This window comes from Dermacentor andersoni, chromosome 6 (genome assembly GCF_023375885.2).
Source record: "Dermacentor andersoni chromosome 6, qqDerAnde1_hic_scaffold, whole genome shotgun sequence".
NCBI classification, from domain to species: Eukaryota; Metazoa; Arthropoda; class Arachnida; order Ixodida; family Ixodidae; genus Dermacentor; species Dermacentor andersoni.
Genome location: NC_092819.1, coordinates 150,588,815 through 150,614,151, shown reverse-complemented (window position 1 = coordinate 150,614,151; position 25,337 = coordinate 150,588,815). Strand labels below are relative to the sequence as shown.

At 44.4% G+C, this 25,337-nt stretch overlaps 2 protein-coding genes across 2 annotated transcripts in view; one reads left to right on the top strand and one right to left on the bottom strand.

The window, feature by feature from the left end:
- Positions 1-22,598, bottom strand: part of ncd (non-claret disjunctional) — a 107,618-nt gene extending 85,020 nt beyond the window's left edge. The window contains exons 1-3 of the mRNA XM_050171964.3: positions 16,834-22,598; positions 6,438-6,469; positions 1,640-1,744 (exon numbers count right to left, since the gene is read on the bottom strand). Coding sequence (XP_050027921.2) covers positions 1,640-1,744; positions 6,438-6,469; positions 16,834-16,843 — 147 coding nt within the window. The 5' untranslated portion in view covers positions 16,844-22,598. The remainder of the gene's footprint in view (positions 1-1,639; positions 1,745-6,437; positions 6,470-16,833) is intronic.
- A 256-nt stretch (positions 22,599-22,854) lies between these two features.
- The window catches only part of LOC126523499 (mitogen-activated protein kinase kinase kinase 7-like), a 131,343-nt gene continuing 128,860 nt past the window's right edge, over positions 22,855-25,337 (top strand). The window contains exon 1 of the mRNA XM_050172105.3: positions 22,855-23,120. Within this exon, the coding sequence (XP_050028062.2) occupies positions 23,022-23,120 (99 nt within the window). The 5' untranslated portion in view covers positions 22,855-23,021. The remainder of the gene's footprint in view (positions 23,121-25,337) is intronic.

Here is a 25,337-nt window from a genome sequence, read left to right as displayed (position 1 = left end):
GTGCATGGCTATGCACGGCGGTGATGCCGTATTCGACGCTGGAATATTGAGCTGCTGCGCTGAACAAATGCAGAAGCCAGCACACGGTGATATGCTCAGTGTGCAACGGTCAGTATTTTTGGTATCAGAGACCATTCTAGTTTGTTATATCCATGAGCAGAAGTTTTACTTAGTTAAAACAAGCTTTTAAATACATGGATCTCTATGAGGATACCTATTAAGGGGAATCTCATTTACTTTGTTGTATCAATTATTTCATTAATCCCATCTCATTAAAACAAAGTTCAAGTGTAATGCTATCACATTATCACACAAGACACTGTACAAGAGAATTCATGAACGTTGTTATCCCCACAGCTAGACAGGCCGTCCTAATCAGATGGTATGGATTAGAGTAAATTCTCGGATTGAAAAAAGCACAGCAGACTGCTCTAGTTTACTATGACAATGTACACTCAAGCGCAAAAGCTTACAGACCACCGGATCTAAGAAAATTTATAAGCAGTTTGTGACTGAAGCCAGCAAAACTGGCTAATATGCCATTCATATATACATGTAATAGCTGGAAAGCCAAACAATAGATTTTTGCTCACACTTTTTCTTTACTACTTTAAAAACTGCCCTAGGAGGTATTGCATATTTGCCTCTACCTGATCAAGTCCTTTCTCGCAAAATGTTATCATTCCTTTTTTCTTGAAAAGGGCTTTGCAGGGCTGGGATGGAGTGTCATTTTATTTCCAATTAAATAAATTAAGCATAAGTATGACTGCTTTGTCATCTCATAAAACTTGTTTGGAAGTGTTCGCACACAGAGGAGCCATTTCCCCCCCTCTTACCTACTGTTTACTGTTGTCGTATGTTGGCTGACAATTTAGGGCTTTTTCCCACCTAATATATGATGAATTCTTCGCCTTTACGCAGACTTAACTTTGCTTGAGTTGTGCACAAAGACGTACAGTATCAGGGGTTTTTTTTCTCTCTCCTCAAAGTATTCTGCTTTACTATCGCACTTTTATGCTTGCCATTGTTGGAAACGTTAGCAATTCTAAATGCTTTTTGTTAGTTACAACCATGCCGTGCGTGTTGATTTTTTTCAATCTTGCTATACCACAGCCCTCTGCAATGCTACGATGATTGGGAGTACTGTAAATAAATGAAGGCAGATGAATTCGTTATTGCCGAACATTGACACACGTACATTGGTTATTGTTTTCCGGTGACCGTTTCATTAGCTAGCAACAGTTTCCAATTCACCACTCAGCACAAGGCACATCTTTACGTATTACAACTTTCTGGGTTGTCCCAGCGCTACAGCGAAAGAAACTTGAACCAGGTTGTGTACACTAAGCAAATAGTGGAGTACATTCTGGAATGTATGCAGGCACAAATAACTGCACTGGCATATACGAGCCATAAATAGCCAATGCACTTCATCCATAGATTGAATTTTGACGTCCCGACAGTTGTGCTGGCCGCTATCATGTTTTGAGCATTACTTGTATTTCTGGCCAGAAGTTCACCCAATAAGAGCTATATTTGTAACTCGCAGCTTTTGCATTGACAGGATCTTCACTGTCAGTACATAAGAATATTGTAGGCAAGGTCACCTCTGGATGTAATTAAAATGCAGCAAGCTCACCTGGTTTTCTTTGATGGAAGTAGTGCTGACACTTCTTCGAAGTCCACCGAAGCCTGGCACTGCTGGCCGCTTGGTGGGCGAGCGCAGCTTGCGCACTGATCCTGCCTGCAGAACCAGTAAAACCAGTTCTTGTTGCTGGACTAACCGATTCCTACGCGTCATGGTGCGCAAGATTCGAAGACAGGAGAGGCAAGAGCATCCTTTAAATGAAGGTTCAGTTATGCACAAACACATTCATGCACTAAAATTAGAGCAGATAACAAAAGACAGGAAACTGCCAATACGCACACTTATTCTAACAGGATCAAAGAATAGACACCTCTTCCTGTCTTGTGGTTCCTTCATATCGTCGAACACCAAAAACCAACGAGAACCCGCTGGCATATTTTACAACATGCACTCACACCTGCCTACATTAAATAATACTGGATTCAAAGCGAATAAGATGCTGAAGGGCTCAAAGGCTTTATAACTCAAGAAGTTGACTGCTTAAAAGTATTTGCAGATATCGTCCAGTATGCAACCCGTGAATAGGCACCCTGCTCCATTTTCGCAGAAGGAATTATATGCACCAGAGATGAACAAAAATATTCAATTTCTATAAAATATTTACAGCATGCAAAATTTCACTTGCCATTATGCGCAGTTTAGTGAAGCTTGCTCTGCTGTGAAAAGGCCTTAATGATAGAGTAAGTCTAAAAAATTCGCTCTAACAATCTGTGCCGGCTGTATTTGTATTCTTTTGAGGCAACGTGTTCTGAACTAAACTGAACTAAATGACAATCATTGTTGTTAATATACATAATGGTAAACAATGCAAGTTTTACACAATTTCGAATGTACTTCAGTATCAACTGAAGTGTGACCATCAAGTGTTATTTTCGTTGAACAGCAATCTGTAGCAAGTCTCATGAAAAAGAAAGAAACAAGGTTTTTAAGGACTTCATAATACTCTCACAAATCATTCTCTAAGGCTAAAAGGAACTTGCTGTTTAAGAGATGCGTGAAAGGTACTGAATGGCAAAATCCAAGGACACCTAAGCATTTAGGAGTTGTGAATGCGAAAGCGTTAACATCCCAAGTGAATGTCGCTGGGCAGTGCTTCGAGATGTGAACTCCTCGCGAGCAAGCGAGCATGTTTTAATGCTTGGTGCATTTTGATTTGGCCTTGCCAACGCACAGTCACAATGCAGGTGGGAGTTCGCGTGGAGACAAGGAATGTGCAGATAACACTGGCTTCCAAGAATGAGGGTGATTTGGCTTTAGTTAGATCTTGATAAGGGCTAGTTGGTTCATATTGAAACTGAGGTTAAACAGTGCGAATAAAACAAGGAAACAAATACCACAGACAAGCACTGTTGCAACAAACCCTCTCCCCTCGCCCAATGGGAATATAGGTGCTGCTACTGACTCAGTACGCTAGCTTTTTCGCTTAATGAGCCATTTGATGCTTTCACATCAAAAGCGATTAGCTCACCAAGAACCCACCAAAAAGAACCAGAAAAGGTTGGAATATAATTGGACCAGTTTTCATTTTGCCCCACTATCAATGCATTCCATGTCAAGCATGATCTGCAGGGACAACATCATGCACACATCAAATGTACGAGCATGCCTCAATTGAGCAGACTTTTGTAGTTGCACATACTGTGTTTCCAACTGTCATTTGGTTTCCACACTGACTAAATGGAGGTGTCTATACGCAATTGGTGCAACAGACACTACCATGCGATCTGCTGTAACTGGATGCCGTGTGGTATTAGGTGATATACTGCCTGCGATATAGCTGTAGCAGATGAAAAGCTAGGGAAAAGTTAGAACTTCTGCATTAACATCTGCATTCTGCCATTTTTTTTAAAGCTCCGTTACAGTCCTCCAAGCAATTAACTCTACGCACTCAATTCTGAAGGATTAGAGGTTCTTCTGGATGCACTACAGCATATTGAACATGGCTATAAGAGCACACTGAAAACTGAGACAAAGGAAAGCGCAGGCACAACATACACAGTTGTGTTGAGTCTATGCCTTCCTTCATTTTTTTCAGTGAGCCATGAACCAAAAACAGCTTGTCCAGTTTTCCAACTTCTTTACACACTGAACAGCCCATTTTTTTATGCTAGTTCATTTTATCTCGGGGTCATGAAAATTTACAAGCTAGAGAGAACAAAACAACAAACCTGCCATGTTGCTTAGTGGTTATGGCGTTGCACTGCTAAGCATGAGGTCACGGCATCAAATCCCAGCCACGGCCGCATTTAGATGGGCGTAAAATGCAGAAAACCCATATACTTAGATTTAGGGGCACATTAGAGAACTCCAGGTGGTCCAAGTTTTTCCAGAGTCCCCCATTGTGGCATGCATCATAATCAGATTGCGTTTTTTTTTACGTAAAACCCCACAATTTAATTTAACTCAACAGCAGTTAATCAGCCTACATCAAATTGCAATGCCAAGGCCCACCCCAAATTTGAACAAAAGATCCAAGCTGCTAAGCCACTAGACAGCTCACTGCTCTAACAACCTTGCTTTTAAGTCCTTATTGTGCAACCACAGCAACAAGAATCAGGTTACTGAGATAAATTACGAGGACAACAGCTGCAGAGAGTGAAGTTTCTCCAAAAAAAAAAAGTTTCCAAAGAAAGCTTCGTTTACACCATATGGACTGCTCTTGCTTTCCACCATCAGCTGGAGCTAGCAAGCAAGGTGGACCAACAGTGTCATCAGAGCAGCTCCACCATCAGCATACTGTGTGCTGTACCAAGAACATGTAAACTACCTACGTCTAGCTTAACACATGCACATTCATTTATTTCATTACATTCTGAACAAAGATTTTCTGGCCACTGGATAATCTGCAGGTGTCTGAAACCACAGTTTTGATAGCTCTTGTTACATGAGCTCTTTGTAAGGGCTGTTCTTTGATCATTAGCATATTTAAATAATACCGCTGGTATGTAGCACCCTTTCATTTCTTGAATTAAATTACTATCGGATTCAGACATCACTTGCATGAGAAATCTAAGCAGATATTCGACTTATTCTTTTGTTAATGAACTTTTAAACTAATTTCTTAATGGCACATATTTCAGTCACATCCACTTGGAACAAATAATGACACTCATTTAGAGATGTGTTCCAAAGATGGCGACGAAATGGATCGATAATCCAGTAATTCAATACATAAAAAGACATTTTGGCAAAAAGAGTAGGTGAAATAAGAGTGCATTGTTGCCACAAGCTCGAATGCGCTTACCTCAATACTGGTGCTAGTTTGTCCCGAGTGGATGTGTCATGTGAAATCACTGGCTTCAATTCGTGTATTGAAATACGTATGCTGAAGTTCTACAAGCTTATCAGTGAATTTGCTAATTAGTTATAGATTTTCATTACCAGTGTAAGTAAGGGCTGGCTTTTCAACTAACAGCGCGATAATTAGATGCGTGCTACATGCCACAAACAATTTTTAATGAACCCCTTACATTGAAAATTTGGTTATACACTGGAAGTTATAAAACGCCATCCGAGAAGGGTTCTACTGAAATTTTTCAAATTAGTTCATTATTGCAGGAGATAGAAGAAATTGCCTGTCCTTTTAGCACGCCACCAAGAGGCAAGTGTCACTGCTAACGGAGACACAGACTGTTTGCTTCAGGTAGTGTATGGAAGCGGTGCTCCTTCCCTGACTTCTCCTATACTGGAGCCACGGGTATGTTCACACGTCGAGCCCTGCCTCCCCCCACATTCCTTTTTCTCTTCCCATTTTGATGCATGGCAGCGTTGTGCCTTCTGCAAGGGATGATTACTCGAAGCCACGATTAATGGCGAGTGACCTCGTTAGCAGTAGTCTTACGTCAGGCCAGTTGCGTGTGTGACGCGACTCTGGCTGGACACTGAGCCTCCTCAAGAGGCAGGGCGTGAGACATCTGGTTTGGAATTTCAGCTGTTTTTGCGGATGCGCGGTGCTGTAGAACTTAGCAGACACAATCGTCAGAGCGTAATGGATATGCTGCGCGAGTCTGTTTAAAGTGGTCAAAACTGGTGATGAGCTCTTTAAAAACGTTAATGTTAAGAACATCCAGTATAAGACTGATATATGGACAGAGTGCTTGGGTCCTAAGTTCGTAGTGCTGACAAAGGTTGGTATTTGGCCTTATTGATATTGGTTCGGCCTTATTGGCATATAGTGAGACATAAAACACTTCAAACAATGAGGACAAAGCGAGAGGACACAACACGAGTGCTAATGTTCATCCCGTTATTTTTAAGCGTTCAATGCCTGTTACTGTTAATAGCCTTCATGTATTTTATTCCCTTTGATGACAAATAGAGTGATCTTAGCCAAAAGCTGAAAAGACCATCTTCCTCTTCCAAATGCCTTCTATATTTCTGCGAAATCCTACAGAAGCCATGTTCACACACAGATACTAAATATGACTTCTTATAGTAATGTGACTTGTCTGTTCTGCTGCGGCAGCGGTCTCATTGAAAACGGGAACTGCTATCTCCATGACTGAAGTCAAATGAACAAGTGCATGTTGGCGATGGTATTAACTCCTCTCACATGCTCCATGTTCATACAATGAACTATTCAAGGGCAGCAAGAGCAAACTTATTCGAGACTCACAAAAGAAGCGCCATAAAAGCATCAGTAGGATTTGCCCTCAGAGCTAATGTTCCTGTCGTGGCATTTGGCAAGAGTTTGTAAGGGACGCTTTAAATGCAAGACATTTTACATGTTGGAATGCCTGCAGATTTCATGTGCATGACAGTGAAAGAAAGACTCCAAAATGTGACTCACCGTGCGGCTTGAAACACCAGGCAGGGAATTCGCTGAAAGTTCAACAACTCTTGTTAACAACACTTATCAAGAACTCACGACAAGAAACAGTGGTTGTCACAGAAGCACCAAACAACTTCACATCCAAAGTTTTTCAACTACTTTTTCAAGTTCCAAGCATTTCGACCAGCCCATGTACTTATTTAAATTGACACCGTGCATTAATTGCCACAGGACGTGCCGGATATACCAAACACTCGCAGCATTGTGGCATTTTCTTACAGCATCATTGTTTTATTTTTAATTTAAGTGGCGGGCTGTATGGATCGCTGGCGTGCTTCATTACTAATGCCGGCATAGTTGAATATACCATACAATAAAGGCATCAGGATCTCCAGGGCATCCACAGGGCAGAATGGGGAATCAATGCTGGAACCAGGGTGGTCTTTAGGTTGGGGGCGTGCGATTGCGTGTTCGCAAACAAGACAAGGTCGATCAACATAGGTAACGAAGCTTGGAACAAAAAGCATGCCAAACTTATTGGCGGAGACATGTGCAGCACAAATGAAGCGTGACTAGGTGCGAGGGGGGACAAACATACGTAAAAAGTGTTCAAGAATGCTTCATCAAATAAAGTAAACATTCCATTTCGGATAACTTTGGTGCACTAAAACAGCAAAGGTTCGTTTTTTTTTTTAGAGTTCAAAATGTATTCGTAGCTTCTTGGTTACTCCTGCCGACCATTGCTACTGGCGTAAGAGATAACCAGCCAATGCAAGCCTCTTATAGAGCTATCATGTCGTGCAGAGTAGTGTTGCTCAATTGAGCACGGCAGTTAGGTGCGAGTTTTTTCATATTTGTTCAAGGCGTGATGTGCCCTTTGCTTCAAATTTCCCGTGAGCTAGAGCACAGCAATCATTGGCAAAAAATGCGAGTGCAGACTGTTATCGTGCATGTTCATGCTGCTATATCCCACATGCTGCGTCCTGCAATGATAATAAATGCAGACCACTATGCGAAGCAACTTTACGCTATGTTCGTTCACTCTACGCAAGTCTCCAAGTGCACAACCGACACCAAATTTACAGGTCAAAATGCTTTCTAAATGATAATACTGTAACGTAGGTGAGACGGAGGCTGGTAAAATAGATGCTGTCTCTTTAATGGCCGACCAAAAGAAGAATGTGCAGCCAGTGCGCTTCGTCTTTGATGGTGCCGACCTTTGCGCGTGCCTTCCTGTGGTATGGAAGCCACACATCATTGAGTAAATATGGAGCAAAGATGGGTTGTCTAATAATTCTTGAATATAGATTTATGGTGTCGCCCAGAATTGCAAGCAATTGAAGGATTCTGAGAAAATGTCCCGAGTGTATTGCCATACTGCGAGTGTTGGCCGTACCACTTTTTATCCATTGAGAGATGCTCTTTGCTTGGTCATGTATATGGGTGCATAATTCAAGGCGAATAAAAGTGAAGTGGATTTTCAAACTTCTATCAGCATAACGTACTGACACCACTCCCGGATGCGACATCATAGTTCTCTATTTTTATTTTTTATTTTTTTTTTTAGACAGAAGTTGTCCCCACGACACGCAGATTGCGACAGCTGCAACATGCTGCCACTTCAGACATGTGGGCTTCTATGAAAGCTTCGCTACCAGTTTACAGAATAATTTGCACAAGATCCTTTATTCACTACCAGTTTACGTATACCTTGTAGAAGATCTTATATACACCCAGCATGTGCTTGCTTCCGGCGAGTCACTTATCCACAGACCAGCCTTTGGTGCCCTAGTACCGCTAATTGATATTAAATAATGAAGTGTTGTTTACATGGAGTATTTGCACATATTCTCACTGCCCTTGCAGCCTGACTGAAGCCAGCCATGGGAAACGAAATGCCGGTGAAACTTCTTTTCAGTGACTGTGCCTGCAGAATATCCACTCCACATGAAATAGGCAGTGGCTATATTGCCAGCAGCTGGCAGAGTAGCCCAGGTGAATGGCTGCCAGCAGTCACAAAACATCCGATCCCCATTTCCATTTACTTATTTTTGTTTGCAGCCGCAATGCACTCCTGTTGTGGGTCCGTGCAGTGAAGTGCTGCTTCTTCCCTGCTCATAGGCGGCTGCCCATACAAGAAACACGTTTTTCCCGTCGTGTCGCATGCTGCACGTGCAAGCACGACAGTCTGCTCAAGGCCGCCTACCAGAAGTTCACATTGGATCACCTAGATGACCCCAGTTGGATCAGCTAGACGGCCAGCCTCCGGATCTCGGAGACGTCCTCCTCGACCGTCCGTTTACTTGTCAAGTTCACCAGCTTCCCGCAACTGAAGAGTTGAACTTCAACATTGGACACGAGCTTTCCACATTCACGGACGTGGAGGAGAAGATTGCTCGGTAGAGAGCTGCCAATTACATCTACTTATCGAAAAGGGACGCCAGGACTGTTAAGGCTGGAAGAAACTGGTTGGAAAAATTGCAGCAGGCATGTCCGTCATCCTTAAGTACCAGACAGTGAAATTCTGTTGCGTTCAAGGAGGGAAGAAATTCAAGACAAACGCAACTGAATGGTCATCTCCGTAAATAAACTGCCAGCACTTATTTAGGGCATTGAAATCAGCCTGAAAGGGATTTTGACAGTATTTTGTGTTACGTAGGCTGGCTGACGCTTCGCTGATTTTACACAGCTGTTCATTTGTTATTGCTATTGGGTAGACAAGTTGCCCAATACCTAGGCTAAGGGGACAAAGGTCACAACAATGGTAAACTCGCTCACTGTGCATGCGAATGTATCAACAAGTAGTTTTCTTGAGTAGTCAACTTGTTGGAGCATTGTTTTCAATTGTTTTGTTTTAAAATTGCTTTTAGTGCCGGACCTTCAAGAAGGACTGTGCATTCAAAATCTACTTGGCAGCTACCAAGGATAACACACACCTGGATGTCAGGAGCCTTTCTCTTAGCCACAACCACAATATGTCAGTTGCTCTTTTTGGACACACTAACAAAGAAAGCTTCCACCCGATTTAGAGGAAAAAGCAAAGTTGATGCTCCAACTCAAGGCAAACAAAAAGCTTATCAGAGAGCAGCTCGAAAAAGAAAGTCATAAGACAGTTGCGCTGAAATACTGCGACAACCTTGCAGCAAAGGCCAAGAATCATGCATGCCACCTGGGAGGAACAGTCTCAGTTGCTTCAAAACAAGTATGGCGCTTCAGTCCGCCTCCTTGTTGATGAAAAGGAACTGAGAGCCATGTATTGCCAGGATGAAGCCATGAGGACGCCATTTAAAAACTACTCCGAAGTCATTTTTATAGATACTACACACAAACTCTTGTAGATAAGAATGTCCTGCTTTCTTGTCATCATAGAAGAGGCAATGAGCAGAGTGAAATTGTGGCTGCTGGCCTGTTGGCGACTGAAGACGGCGAACTCTTCACTGGTTTTTTTTGTAATACATTCGAAGAGCTCAACAAGAGCTGGCCCTCAGTTCGTGTAATTATAGCTGACAAAGACCTCGCAGAATGACAGGTTCCGAATGAGCTCCTTCCTCAAATGATTCAAGCGTTTCCGAAAGAAGTCAGCATCCAGAGATGCAGCATATCAAGGCTGGTTCAGGAGACAGCTCTTGAACTGCTTCAAGCGAATAGTATATGCACAAAGTGAGGAGGAGCATGACCTTTTGTACAGACACTTAAGTACTCATCACCACCGGCTGTTGTGAACTGCCTCAACTCAAACTGGCACGATATTGTCACGTCAAAAACGTGGGTTGTAGAGCAGTATTCAAGAGGCACAGCGGCAGGTCGCCATTTTAATACCAAGCGCAACCGTGGCTTCTTCACTGCTCTTTGTAAGGAATGTTCACGCATAATCGCATTGTCCTCTTCATCAGAGAAGAGGCGTGGCATGTGTGTGCCTCCGAAGGAAAATCATCCCGACGCGCAGCGTAGGAATATGAGGGCGGTGTACAACAGCACTGAGTAACACGGAAAAAAAAGAAAGCAAAAAAAAAGAGGTCCGACGGGTACGGCTTTATCCGTACCCCATGCACCACTTAAGGTAAGTGCTTGCGTTGACTGGAGCTACTGTCACTGTCAGGAATGACCTCTTAACTCATGTCGCTCAGGTTCACACTGTATGACTCAAAGTACCGTCTTGGCAGTTTTTTTGGAAAGTCCACAATGGCGTATGGGTATCCAGGCCCATACTTTGTCGCCGGGAGTGTAGAAAATGGACCTCTGTTAAATATCGTATCATTCTGCATCTTGGTCTTGCTGAAGGCAGATACACGAGTTTTTATCAAAGCGCACTGAAGAAGTCGCGATTGCGCTCAGAATTAAAGAGGGGACCTGCCGCTGTGCTTTCTGAATAGTGCTCTACACCCCCTATTTTTGACATTGCGACAATATTCATGCCGAATGGATTATGGCAATCAAGGGGTCAGGCAGGAATTTCATGAAGTCAACAAACAATCGCGCAGAAAGCATCAACGGGAAGCTTAAGACCACTGTCAACAGGCACAGCTCCCTTGAAAACTGAATTTTTCTTTTTTCAGTTGTGCACTCCACGAGAAAGGAGGGCATGCACAAGGCAGCAACCATGCTTCAGAAACACTTGCAACATCGAGTAACACTGAGGCATACGACCTTCACTGTGCCCTTTTGAAGCCATATGATGAGAAGCATGTAGAGCAGCAGCTTCATCTGGCAAGGGAAGCAAGTGTGGAAGGTGATGGTGGCCAAATGACAAGCCACACTGTCTGCGAGTGACTGTGCCTGTGGTTTCAGCAACTCAATGCTTGTGCCCCGTCATCACATCTTTGCCGCCAGAAAATTGTGGCCTAAACAAGTACGACCAAAACCTGCACCGTGATGGGTGGTCTGCAAAACTACAGTCAGAAAATGACGAGGCGCATTCACCAATGACCACATCGAAGCAAAGGTTGTGCAAGTAGACAGGCAGCAAGATAAGAATATTGCCAAGCTACTAGAAATGCAGAAAGGCATGTGTTCTCACTCAAAAACTTGACAGCATAGCATCCGATAGTTCTGTGGCAAAATTTTTTTGAAAGAACAGTGCTGTTGCTGGACCTCCTTTCCCATTGGATGAATAATCATGTAGAGCCAACGAAAAAGTCCGAATTCTGTGAGGGCACAGGCATGAGCCATTCTGAGGAGGACTCTGTTGATGAATATGGGCTCAATAATCAGTCACGAAGGTAACGAAGCTGCTGTGAACAGAAGCATTGCTGGTAGCTCAGTTTCTGATGGAAGTGGTTCAATCCCTTGTAAACTTGACGGACTCAACAATTTGCTAATGGAGAATCACTGCTGCCCTGTCACTATAAGCAAACCGGACTAAGCCAATATCCTGTTTTTTTTAGTGCAACCCAGGTGTCAATGCTGCTTAGAGAGCAGAAAATGATGACGTTCATTGAAATGATGACGTGCCGATGGCCGATGACTGCTGCTGTCATACCCGATTCCAAGGTCAATAAAGCAGCTGTAACTTCATCTGCTCTTGGCCTAAGGAATATAAAAGTGGCACCAGCAACGCGGAAGTATTGCGAGGCCAAAAGCCCACACATTGACTATAGTCGGGTAGCCTAACAGCGAAAACTTGGCCCCAAGGAGAAAGCTCTTTTTAAGCCTCTCTCCATACGAGAAAAAGAACAAGAATTTAGGCCTGGCTTGTGGTTGAGAGCGCCCCAACACCCACAGTTCAAGGCAAGCAGCTCAACGAAAGTGACATTGAACAAGGATCCGAACATGTGCACTGTGGCATTCAGGATGAAAATGATGTGAACGCTGGGCACAACTACTTTTCAGAAGATGCTTGGTTGGCAGTGAAAAGTGTGATGAAATGTAAACAAAAATTGCAGCATTGGGAATGCAACACGTGCAAGACTGATCATAGCACACACATGACTCCATTCTGTGCGATTGGTGTTTGTTGCGATATCACTTGCCGTGTATGTATCTCAGCAAGCAGCCAAGAGATAAACTTTGGCAATGTAGTGGTTGTGCATAAGACACAGTTTTAAAGTTTGGCGTGCATGTGCCGAGAGTTCAATAAAAACATTTTTTTAAGTGTCTCCACATTCCTTTCAGATGTGCACATGCGTGGAAGGAACTGTTGCAATGTGGAAGTTTTGCATTCACTCAAGTTCGTTTTTGAAATTTTAATTTCACTATTGATCAATGAAATACACACGCTTAAATTCTAGGCACGTAACCTTGCTCATTTCTGGGTTTATCACATTTCTTTTTGCTGTCTGAATTGGCCTGACATTCTGCAAAAGAAATTGCAATGAATGAATGAATCATGTGGTTTTACGTTAAATATTAAGTGCAAGAAAAATTTAGTGGCTCTTTGTGTGAAAAACAGTTCCATAGCAGACTAAGTCATAGAAGAAGTAGCATTCTTCATACCAGAGTAAGTAGACTTAGCAAGAAACCTTGAACTAATCAAATACATACTGGCTGCAAGGGAACACATTAACCCTTCAATGAGGAGTTGCCTATGGGCAACACACCTGAACAAATTAATTTTTTCTTGCCAAGTTTTGGTATTGAGGGTGAAGTTTTTAGCTAATGTCTTCAGCCAATGCTAACTGACAGGCAGCAGGTGCAATTTGTTGGTTTTGAGCAGGAACAATACAAAAAAAAAGAAAAGAAGTTTGGCAGAAGACTTGCTTTCTTTTGACAGCATGGTCAGAGAAGACATACCAATGCAAGATCTCTGCATGAAGTGGTGTTACACACATGATGTAAAGCAAACAAAATGTACACCTTTGGTTCACATATGAAAACTGCCTGTACAAATTCCAAAACAAAGCAATAGGTGGCTTGGGGTGAAGCCCACTTCTAGTTTGCTGCCCGACTTCCACTCTATTGCTGGGGAAAAAGGAATTAAATTATGGAGTTTTACGTGCCAAAACCACGATTTAGTTATTAGGCACGCCGTAGTGGGAGGCTCTGCAATATTTTGGATTACCTGGAGTTCTTTAATGTGCAACTGAATTTAAGTACACGAGTGCTTTCGCATTTTTGCCCCCCTCGAAATGGAGCCGCCGTGGCTGGGATTCGATCCTGCGACCTTGTGTTTAGCAGGCCAACACCACAGGCACTAAGCAACCATGGTGGATCCTATTGCTGGAAAAGGCGCTGCAAAATAATTTTTTCCTTTTCTTGATTATGCTTATTCTTGATGTTTTTTGCACATTTTGATAGAAAATATGCATTTTTTTCATGTGTTCACACCTGCTGTCATTAAAGGGTTAATGGTCATACGACTCAATTCAGTGCATTTATTTTAACAAACGCTTGCCATGTTCACTTGGCTATCATCTGTCTAACTTAGTGCATTTGATTAGTGTTTTAAGAACTCGCCCCTTTTGCTGCTCTTCTGATTGAGAATATAGTTACAGGGAATTTGCTAATGTACCATATTTGTGTGCATTCTGATGAACGCTGGATTAGCCCTTGCGCATAATTTTTGGTCGCTCCATTGTCTCATCTGCAGAAAAGCAGACAAGTAAGCGCACCGATAACAAAGCCTATTTTTCTTTCCAAATTTTAATGCCAGCAAGCATCATGCCTGCCACCCAGGCACAAAAAGAGAGTGGTTAGTTGAGAAAAAAATTTCAGGATGGGCACTTTTAGTGCTCAATTGCCAATGCACAATGCGAAGGGGCGGTGAGGGTGATGGGCTGGGAGAGAAAAACATGGTAGGAATAAAAAGCAGCCAAACAGATGCCCTGTGCTACAGCACAAGGGGTCCTGAACTGAGGTCTATACCCACAACTGAGGGCTTTCGGAGGGGACCAACCCAGTGCTATTTTGTACCATTAAAGTTTTTCTCTTCTTGCTCATAGATAATAGTGGCTACAGGTTGATCATAGAGCAGGCATACTGCACAAAAAAGGACACACAGCGGTTGTCTATTCTGCCGGCAAACTACCGCTGGTGCTATTCCGCCAGTAGTTGTGCTGGCAAAGAATTGCCCCCGCGGAGAGAAAGAGAAACAAATTTACGGTATAACGAGGTCGTTAAATTAGCTTGCCGCTGGTGCGAAGGGTGGTGCCTAATTGCTTGCCACGACCTTTTCGGCCAAGTTAGTTACTTCTGCCCGAATCTAGTAGTCAGTCGTGGACAGAAGCAAATCTCATGTCTCGTGGGAGGGAGTTGGCAGAATTGACTGCGGAGCAGGGTTTCCCTCACATTCCCAAATAACGCAATTTTGGGTAACCTTCATGCAGTTGCAATGTTCGCAGTTTGGTTGGATTTCATCCAGGTAGATTTTGGATAGCCGATGGGGGATGGGGATAGAATCGGTTTGGATTTGTCTCCAGATCATTGCCTGTTCTCTTTTTAGTTCTGTATGTGGGTTTCCCTATGTTTTGAGATTCTCTCTATAATAGGCAGTAATTTCATTATATGTTGTAATCTCTTCCTGCGGTAAGTCCAGGGTTGAGGGGGTCCCCCTCCCAGTTGATTATACCTCGGTCTGCCGCCCCATCCCCTGGACTCGCCACGTGAGCAAGTACCCATATAAGTTGCATCTTGTTACATTTGCCAAGATTTAGTTGCCTGGGCTGAGAAGGCGAGCCGCAGCCCCTGCCCAAAAATATGCTGGCCGGGATACATGACAAAAGAAGAAAGCCCAGGAGCTGTATTCTGCAACAATTCGGTTTCAGAAGAATTCAATTTGCGAGCAGAGATTGGTCGCCGCTTGGGTGACGCCACAAACATATCAATCATGCGCAAACCGAATTTGTTGTCTGCTACGAAGCGAAGTGGCGCAAGGTGCTTCGGTGTGATCCAAAGGTGCCACGTGTCTTGTGCAGAGCCTGTGCATGGGCAAGATCGGCGTTCAGAGCAAAATGGTATGGGGAGGCTTACAGTAGGGGTGGGCCAACTTAAAATTTGCACGTGGGCCAACCTAAATTCCAACCTAAAATTTGGGGGTATGATACTTTAACTCCAGGCGAGTTGCTGCACGCCATGCTAACGTACAACGTACCACCTAGCGGCATAAATGAGTCAATGGAGACTGGAGCCTAGAATACAACAAACCGGACCAACCAGACGGACTCGTAGACTGTGACAAAACTGTGTTTTAAGTTCTTTTATGTGTTTTCTCTCCTTACTTACTTTCCTTCTTGTACTCTGAACATCTCCTGTGGCGTTGACAAACGCCTGCCCTGAGTCAAAAGGGATCAGGACCACTTACTTACTCAAGGGCAGTAAACAAAATACGTTAAATCATTCGCCGCCAGTATGACACACAAACGTTTCATAATGAAAGGCAAACCTTATCAACATAGTCAATGAATTATTTGTAGGAATTGTAACCAAGAAGCATTCCTAATTTGCTATAATTTCGCTTGGTTTGTGACGTACACTTCCAGAAAAAAAAAACTGCGCGCCGATTGGCCTCTGTCCTTCCTCTCATTTTCATTACGTCGGCGGACCGCCCAAATGTGACGCCACCGCCAAACTGAATTCCTCGGAAACTGAATCGTTCCAGAACACGGCTAAATGGCAGAAAAAACTTGGGCAGAAAAAGGCCAGAAAAAAACGCACCTTTCAAGACCACCCAACCGTAGAGTATGTTGACGCTGCTAGACAGGCGACAGACTGTTACACCATATGCGCGGCGACTAGCCACGGTGAACTGATTACCGCAGCCACAATGAAAACAGCCTCTGCCTTTTGGAGGCAGAAGCCCCCTTCGCGCCCCCGCGGAAATGCGCCGGCGTACAACTCACGTGGTGACGCACAGCTACTACGGGAAAAAACTGCCGGTAACTTTCGCCTTGCCCACAATGATGGTTGCCGGCAAAGAAGGGCTCAATAATTTTTTGCCGGCAAAATAGGCGCGGCGTATGAAATAACATTCGGGCTATGAAGCTACATGAGCCACGCTAAACCGCAAGGAATGACGCAGGGGGCGGAAACAACAGAATGTCAAAATTTCGGTGGCAAATCGAAAAAAAAATTCAACACACAGGCCAATTCAAAATTTGACTGCTCAAACAAGCGCAATTCATGCGCGCTTTGCTTGAACGACAGGGTTGCGTTCGGGACACTTAAGCTTGTAATCTTAGTTTCAAACATCACAGCGCGCACATAGACAGGGACCAAAAGAACAACGATGACAAGCGCCGACTTCCAACGGGCTAGTTGGAATGCCAACTAGCCCGTACCCAAACCCTGCTTCAGTGTAATCTTAGGTTGTAACAACAGGAACCACAATATCACTGTAGGCGGTGGGCAAACAGCCTTCGGAGGATAAGTGCAATGAACGAAAATTGGTTAAATAACGCAAAGCACATATGAGTGCGAGCATGCTTTTCGCCGGGCGCAGGACCGTAGGTTTGAAAAAGACAACACGAGAAGAAACACTCACGCTGGCTCATTTCGCTGCAGACCGACGATGTCTATTCATAAAACAGAGAATGTTGCGGGGCACACAGCCAAAACCACGAATTTCGTGAGGCACACGAAACTCAACAGACTTCGGAGCTGACAACACGCACCCATGCACTTTTAAATTCTGCCACCGTTGTTAGACGCGTGCGTCTATTTGTCGTACAAAAATCCCTCACGTGACCTGATCCTAGGTGCCTAGGGACAGCATCATTTAGGGATTTTTGAGAAGGCGCGATGCTGGCGCCGAGCGACGCCGTGGCGAGTTCGTCCTCGGCGTGATCGTTCTCTGGACCGCGCGTTGTTCAACATTGCTCATGTAATTTCTTTATTCTATGATGTAATCGTGCATGCGTTGCTTGTGTGTTGGTTGTAGGTTCTGTGTTACTTGGCGGAAAGCCGTGAGTAGTGGCGGTGCGGCAGTGCGGCTTTGGCCTCGATGAGTTCTGGCACTACAGAATCTACGTTGTGTGACCCGTGCTTTCTTGAGAACCCGGCGGTGGTGACAACAGTTTGTATAGGTGTTCTGTGGTGACAATGGAAATATCGAAGTGGCCTAGCGCCTGGGCAGTGAAGTTCTGCGAACCGCGATGTGGCGTCGCCGTATCCGACTTTGCTTAACGGACATCGAGGGATGTGCTACTCGCTGCAAGTCATGTAAATGCAACTGCGTCGACCGCCCACTGTTCAGCGCTGAATGTGTGTTTGGTGTGCTGTGCTTGAAACGAGTGGTGCAGCCGTGCAGCGGGGGTGGCAGAGGAGCAGAGTGGCTTAGGGGTTCCGTTTGCGCGTTCACAGACATGTCCCGTCTTGGTCTCATTAGCGTCTGTCGCGGGACTGTCGTGTGCTAGCTCCTTGCCTAGTATGAAGTCTACGACGCTAACACACAGCATGTTCACGTTTTTCCGCGCTATATGTCATTTGCATGACGACCGAGGTGAAAACGAGACATATAAAATTACTTTCTATTGTGGAAGTTCTGGAAGTCTTATGGATACACAAAGATGATTTCCCCTTTAAGAGGGATTGTTTCAGAGGTTGTTACATGGCAACAGTGTTGGGTGTTTAGTAGCTTGTCTTTGCCCACTGTTAATAACCTGTTCCTTCTCCAGTGCCCCTGTGAAGTGCCTACTTTTTGGACACAATGTGCTCTCCATGCATGCATGCATTTTTAGCTTGTAAAGACGTCTATTAACCCCTTGCCTCAAGCTGGTCCTTGCTGATGTCACCCAAGAAGGCATTGGGGAGTATGGCAATGTACACTTACAAAACACTGTTGATACCAGTGAAACCAAATTAATGGAGCTGCTGTTCTTTTTTTTGTCCACTCCATCCTGGTTAGTTACAATAAGCAATGTCCGAACAGAAGGCATATGTAGTTGGTCGTGCATAGCCTGCGCACTAAGACTTGTTGGCATGTTATGACCTTAGCAGTGTTTATATGTAAAAACCTTCTGATGTGTTGATGACTCCCTTTTCCTTATCATACTTTGCCTGATGGAGCCAGCAAGTGGGTCAACCAGATGTTCAACAGGCTTCCCACTAGTTTTCCCAGAGTCTCCTTTACCAGGGTGCTGCTCATAGATATCTGTTTTCTTGACCTTGCACTGCACTTCAACCATGGCCACACCTGCTAAACCTATAGCATGCGATCAAAAAAGTGCTATACATCATGTTGCTCCAAACTCGTGACATGTGCTACAAGGCCTTGAGGAACACCCTCATTTATTTATGCCCTCATCATACTGTACGAAGCTTCGCATGATAAGTGCAACAATTAACATCTGCTGGTTTTTCAGTGTTATTCCTGTCCAGCTTGCTGAAAGCTATCCTGAGTGTTTCAAAAGCAAACGACCGCTGCTGGACAAGAAGTGCTTAAAACAAGGGTCGCTATAACCACATATGTAACACGAAATGAAGGCCACTGAGTATACAGGCGGTTTACTTCATATCCGAGAAGCTTGGTTCTCCCTTTGCCCCGAATACATGGCCTGTGACAAACTATGTGCCAGATGCTGTGTCCCCTGCAAAGCTGAAGATGTGTATGAGATCCTGACACCCTGCAGCGGCTTCTACACTAGGGAAACAGGCTACTGTAAAAACGACTGCCTTTACTAATATGCTAATAACATGAAAACAGGCAGAAATTTGGCTATTCATTGGACCCAACTGCAGGTGCAAGCCACTCTTCCACCAGATGTGTGTTGTTCACAGAAACTGGAGCTATACAAATGCAGATAAAAACAATGATGTTTGAAAGTAGTAGAGTTGAACTACATTCTGCACAAGCAGTGCTATCTGCAGCGCTGGTACCTTATGGCCACAATTCATGGCTGCACCACCATGCAAAGGCACTATTCTTGAATTATTAACTTCTATTATATTTATGGTGGCCATATATTCCAATTACATATCATCCACATTGTGTGCAATATGGTTAAATGTCAATTATGATAACCATTCCTAATCTGAAATGCAACAAAAGAGCAAATATAGGCAACAAATTGCAATTCAAAGACACAAAAGACAAACAGTGCACAGGATAAGTGATAGACTTCCTTTCATTGAAGAAGAAACGCGACATGTGTCATGCCACCACCAGTGGGTAGCAATCTTTCAAGCTTGGGTGACAGAGGCAAAACTTAGCAAAACGCTACAATCACGCTGTAAAACGGCCTTGAACACAAAAAACCGACATCATATTGTACAGAATGAAAGGGCAAGACTCCATCTAAGAACAGTCTATGGTACCACATACTTGAAATGGTGTAAAATATGTTGACATGCCCTACCCGTAAAGAAAAAGCAACAAACACAGAAAGCACGCCTTAAAATGCAATGTGAAGAGTCTGAAACCAAGAAAAAACAACCCGAAAAAGGTTTCGCTAAGTCTTTCAACAATTAAAATTGTCAAACTGTATCATCACTTCTTAATGAACCTGCACAGCTGAAAAGGAAGGAAGGAAAGCTCAATAGCAGGGCTGCAGAAAATGTCACCGAATAAATATACTTTGCTTACCAACGATACCCGTGGTTTAGTTGTGGTCTGTGTATAAACTTTTCTTGTTTAGAATGGTTTAGCGGATAGGGAAAAAATGACCATAAGAACACCAGGTGTATGCATAGTCTACGCACAAAAAGCCACTGCTTTCTTACTTTATTTTCTCTGTACTACTATTCATGAGTATTTAAGTGCCTTAATAGCACTGCTAACATCCTACTGCAAAACACAAAATTGGGCAAGTTGTGGCATAAAGAAAATTGCAGTTTCACTCATAATGTGAAACAACGATGCAGTAGCTGGTGAAATATGTGCAGGAAGCTTACTTCATGCAGTGTTTGTTGAAGTGAACACTTGCCAATGCAAGTCGGTAATCTCATTAAAAAAGTAAAATAAGTAAGAGTCGTATTTATATGTGGGAGTTGTGCCTCTGTGTTGAAGTGGAAATACTTGGCTTTTCTTCCTCCTCTTTCATATCCGGACTTAGCCACTGATCCACACCAAAACAACCCTTTAGCTTCTTACTGCTGAATTCGTTTTGGTTTTCTCAAATCTATATTTGGACTACCCATTGCTAGGCCTCTCACTTTGCTTGAGGAAAACAAGACACCAACAGCTCCATCCAGTAAATCTGAGAAGCCAAGCACTAGAAGAAGATTAATGAAGCAGATGCACTCAATCATTGTCATCACATGCAAGAAGAAAACTTAACATAGGACTGCCTTCACAAGTGGGAAGGTCATGTGTAAGAACTTGAAGGTGTGGATGCCAGCTCTATATACAGTACGCAGACATTGAGCAAGTGTTAGCCAATCTAGGCACCTGTTGGCTAGATCACGCTCTCCGGTATCAGTATTCACCACGATTGTACCTTCAGCAGAGTGGCTGAAATGTAGAATTGTGGACTGCCACTCTTTTGATCGTATGTTTGAATCCTCGCAGCACAATGAGAACTTTATTTGCAATATTCTAGCAAGAAATTCGGGAATTCCAGTGACAACACCAGTAGACATCGGAACAACCAGGGGAGTTAGCCCATAGCAGCTATTGCTGTAAAAAAGAAGACTGGCATAAGCACAAGAATTGAGATGGGCATACTACATGCCTTTGTTCTGGTAGTGGTCCACTACTTTGGTGCTACAGTTAATGATCTCCACTGTCACTGGACATAATAAGACTTCTTAAATTATACACTCGCGCACCCGCCGCCTCTGAGGTCGCCTAAGTGGACATACTATGCTGGCTCATTGCGGCCCCCTCCCACTTTTAGTATGCTTCGCCGCACAACTAAGCCGTACTGCAGCGAAGAAGCCGTACATTTGTATTGAGTGAATAAACAAATGGTTTTTACAACAGTACAGAAATAAACGCGCACCATGCATCATTCTACCACACGAAAGAGCGTCGCAACATACGGTAGCTGAATCACACGCCGTGTAGCCCACTTATCAGTCGTAAAGGGCATTATGGGTAATTCAAAATTTCAGACACGCATATGTGTTTATGTTTACGTTCGCACTCCTCGCGTAATAAGACTCCCAGAACTTCCACAATAGAAAGTAATTTACAACACACAAACGCAAAGAACACTATATGTCTCGTTTTCAACTCGGCCGTCATGCAAATGACATATAGCGCGGAAAAGCGTGAACATGCTGTGTGTTAGCGTCGTAAACTTCATACTAGGCAAGGAGCTAGCACACCACAATCCCGCGACAGCCACTAATGAGACCAAGACGGGAGCACATGTCTGTGAACGCGCAAACCCTAAGCCACTCTGCTCCTCCGCCACCCCCGCTGCATCAATCGTTTGATGCACAGCACACCAAACACACATTCAGCGCTGAACAGTGGGCGGTCGTCGCAGTTGCATTTACATGACTTGCAGCGAGCAGCACATGCCTCGATGTCCGTTATGCAAAGTCGGACACGGCGACGCCACATCGCGGTTCGCAGAACTTCGCTGCCGAGGCGCTAGGCCACTTCGATATGGTGGCTAGATAACTTCGATATTTCAATTGTCACCACCGCCGGGTTCTCAAGAAAGCACGGGTCACACAACGCAGATTCTGTAGTGCCAGAGCTCATCGAGGCCAAAGCCGCATTGCCGCACCGCCACTACTCACGGCTTTCCGCTAAGTAACACAGAACCTACAACCAACACACAAGCAACGCACGCACGATTGCATGAGCAATGTTGAACAACGCGCGGTCCAGAGAACGATCACGCCGAGGACGAACACGCCACGGCGTCGCTCGGCGCCAGCATCGCGCCTTCTCAAAAATCCCTAAATGATGCTGTCCTTAGGCACCTAGGATCAGGTCACGTGAGGGATTTTTGTACGACAAATAGACGCACGCGCGTGACCATGTGTCACAGAGGAAGGTGAGCTGAACATCCAAGAAGATAAAATTATCTTACTCCCGCATGGTGCTGGCCGGTTAAAAATCCGCACTGTATTGACAGGTTGTCTCCGTGCACTGCACATTTGCGACGTATTTCGCTGCAGTATCTCTAGAATTGTTTGTCAAAAGAAATTCCTGCATTGACGTTTAGTTTCAGGCAAGGGCATATACGCAGCCAATAAGTGCGAAGTCAGGCGAAGTGCGGAGTCAGGTGCTTTTCGTCTGCTGATGCAGAAGACGACGCGCAGTCTGCTGTGATTGGCTACAGCCCAGCTAGCCAAGTGCAGCACATGACGTAATAACCTCTGCCCGGCACTACACTCGTTTACACGAACCTGCACGAAGTGTAGGTAAAAAAAAAAAGAGATAACTCTACTCATCGAAACAAAAATACAACAAAAGTGTAGAAAGCATAGATTTCATGCTACACTACAGCTATTAAAATGGCTTCGTGTAGGTGTGGGCAGAACTACACTTTTCTACACCAAATTAAAAAAAGCGACGTCCTACTACGTCGTTGGTTCTGATTCAGTTACACCATTGGCTACACTCGTGTGCAGCCAGTGTAGGTAAAAAAAATTAGCCGTAGTGTGTCTCGGTTGTTGATCGCTTGATTGTTGTGGTCGTGGTGAAGGTGGTGGGATCACAGGTGGGAGTGCGCTGGTGTGTCTGTCTGTCAGCACCGGCAATACGTGGTTTGTTCTGTGGGCCCGCGGCCGACCGCTGTGACCCGTTAACAGCGCGGTCCGAGGCCTGCCACGATGGACCCATATTCAGGTGACAGCAGCGACAGCGGCTCGCTGGAGTGGCCGGGGCCGTTCGTGGAGGAGATCGACCATCGCGAAATCGAGCTGTTCGAGGCAAGTATGCTTGTCGTCGCTAGTCTACCGCTTGGCAGTGTTGACAAGCGTACGTACCGGCTCGATCGAGCAGGAAAGACTACGCGTGTGTAGTCATGAGGATCGTTGGTACCTGTAATCATTGCCGTGAAGCCATCCGTCCGTCGACGGCACATTGACAACTTCTCACTTGGCCGCCTCGGATGCATGTTTCAGTTTGGTGGCTGTGTTGTGATGTGCGGTGTCAGGATAGTTCCGTCGCATCGATGCGGCTGTTGATGTAGCCTACCCATGTTTTGTTGATGGCTAATGCCTGTGCTGTAACACTAGGCTGTAATATTTAGAGGAAACAGCAGCAGTATGCTGTGCCAACAGTCGGTTCTCTGCGTGGTATTATACCCACCGCTCACTGTTTTGCTGGCCTAATCTATGTCGACATGTAGATTTCAGTCTTCCGCTCCAAAACTGCCCATGCCATTCCTGCTCACCATAATTGAATCCGTGGTAATTTAAAATTCGACACGAATGATTTGACTGCAGCGATGTCATGGAAACCTTCACAAAGACGTGATGAGAGAGTGCTGGCGACCGCGTGAATTGGCGCTACTACATATATTAATAGTCGAACTCATTGCGCACAATCTCGTTAACCTTGAGAATTAACAAGGCGAGCTTTTTTTGTTATGTCAGTAAACAGAAACCCACGGAAGCCCTCCATCGGGGCCAAGTGATTATTTGGAAGTGAAGTGGTCACACTGTTAGAGTTGCGGGAAGGTGCTTGGTAGTTACAACAATCACGAATGTTTGTTTTGTGTCACAAGAACAAAGCTAGAATGTAAGCAACGTGCTTGAAACGTCGTAGTTGTTAAGTTCTTGTGATAGTCTCTCATGGGGCAGTGGATAATTACAGCTGCTTACTCCTGGACGTTATGGGAAACATTGGAGGTACAGTCCACAGTGATTGAAATGTGGTTGTCAGATGGCGTGACAGTCTGCACTTTTTGCACCGGGGTTGAGTGCTGTGTAATCGCTGAGAGACAAAATGCAGTTGTAGTTAATGCTTCACAAAGGCTCCTGCTATCATGTGATAGAAAAATGCATCGGCTCGACACCCCAGCGCCCACCAGTGGCACAAAAGGGGGCACCAGCCATGTACTCTGAGTATCGTGTTTCAGTCACTGAGCACTGTACATGTGCCAGATGTGACTCACCCATGGCACTCATTCGCCTGCGTCTCTGACTGCACCAGAGACACAACTGAGTTGGACCAAGAGCTGGGGAAACCAATGATGATGCATTTGTTTTGGACAGTTTTTCTGTTATCGTATGAGCTGTTTTCTTGCTCATTGCCTATTGAGGGCATTGGCTTTCATAGCCTTGATACCATGAAGTATCGTGAAGGTTTATTTGCCCATTGCCTTCTCTCAAGTTCACATGATTGATACCCATGATTGAAAGGATGTTCCACATCCATTGCTGTGGCTGTGAGCAGCACTGGCCATTCCTGTGGACAGCTTCCTGTGACAATGAAAGAAAAGAGTTGGAGGCAACATGTGCTCGAGTAAGAGCACTCCTGAAAAAACGGAAAAAATCCCCACATTTTCATCCATGTCAGTTAAGGCTGCGGAAGAAATGACATAAATATTCTATTTACAACAGCTAAATAAGGCAAAATGCACCATTGAGCGTTGGATCTGGCTTATTTTCTTGCTTTTCCACATCTGGGCAAATACAGAACAGTCACACAAAGCTGCGCTGATTCGATATCCGTTCCACAAAACCTAAAGTCCTGGAAAATGCTGCCAGGCTACTTGGCGCAGAACACGCGTACAAAAATGATGTCCCTGAAGCTCTTCCTTCATTGCCAGAGCAAGTTGTATGTGAGTACAACACTCCCAACCGAGGCTATTGTTGTACGTATACACAAATACCCAAGAAAGTAATGGGAGGAGGGCGGCTGCAGTAGCTTAATTGGTAAAGCAAGAAATATTTAACAGGATGCATTCATAGTTCAAAAGATGCAGGTTCATGCTTTATGAAAAAAAAATTTTTATTGCAATAGCAATTAAATGAACACTCCAGGCGCACTTCTGCCATCAGCGTTGCCATTGCTGTGACATTCTGCATAAAGTCCAAGGGTGCTAAAATCATCGTGTGCTGTATGTGCGAGTGAAAGCGTGCAAGGGTGAGCTGGCGATCGTGGCTAAATCTTGCGCACGCAAGGGAGGAAGCGCGCCG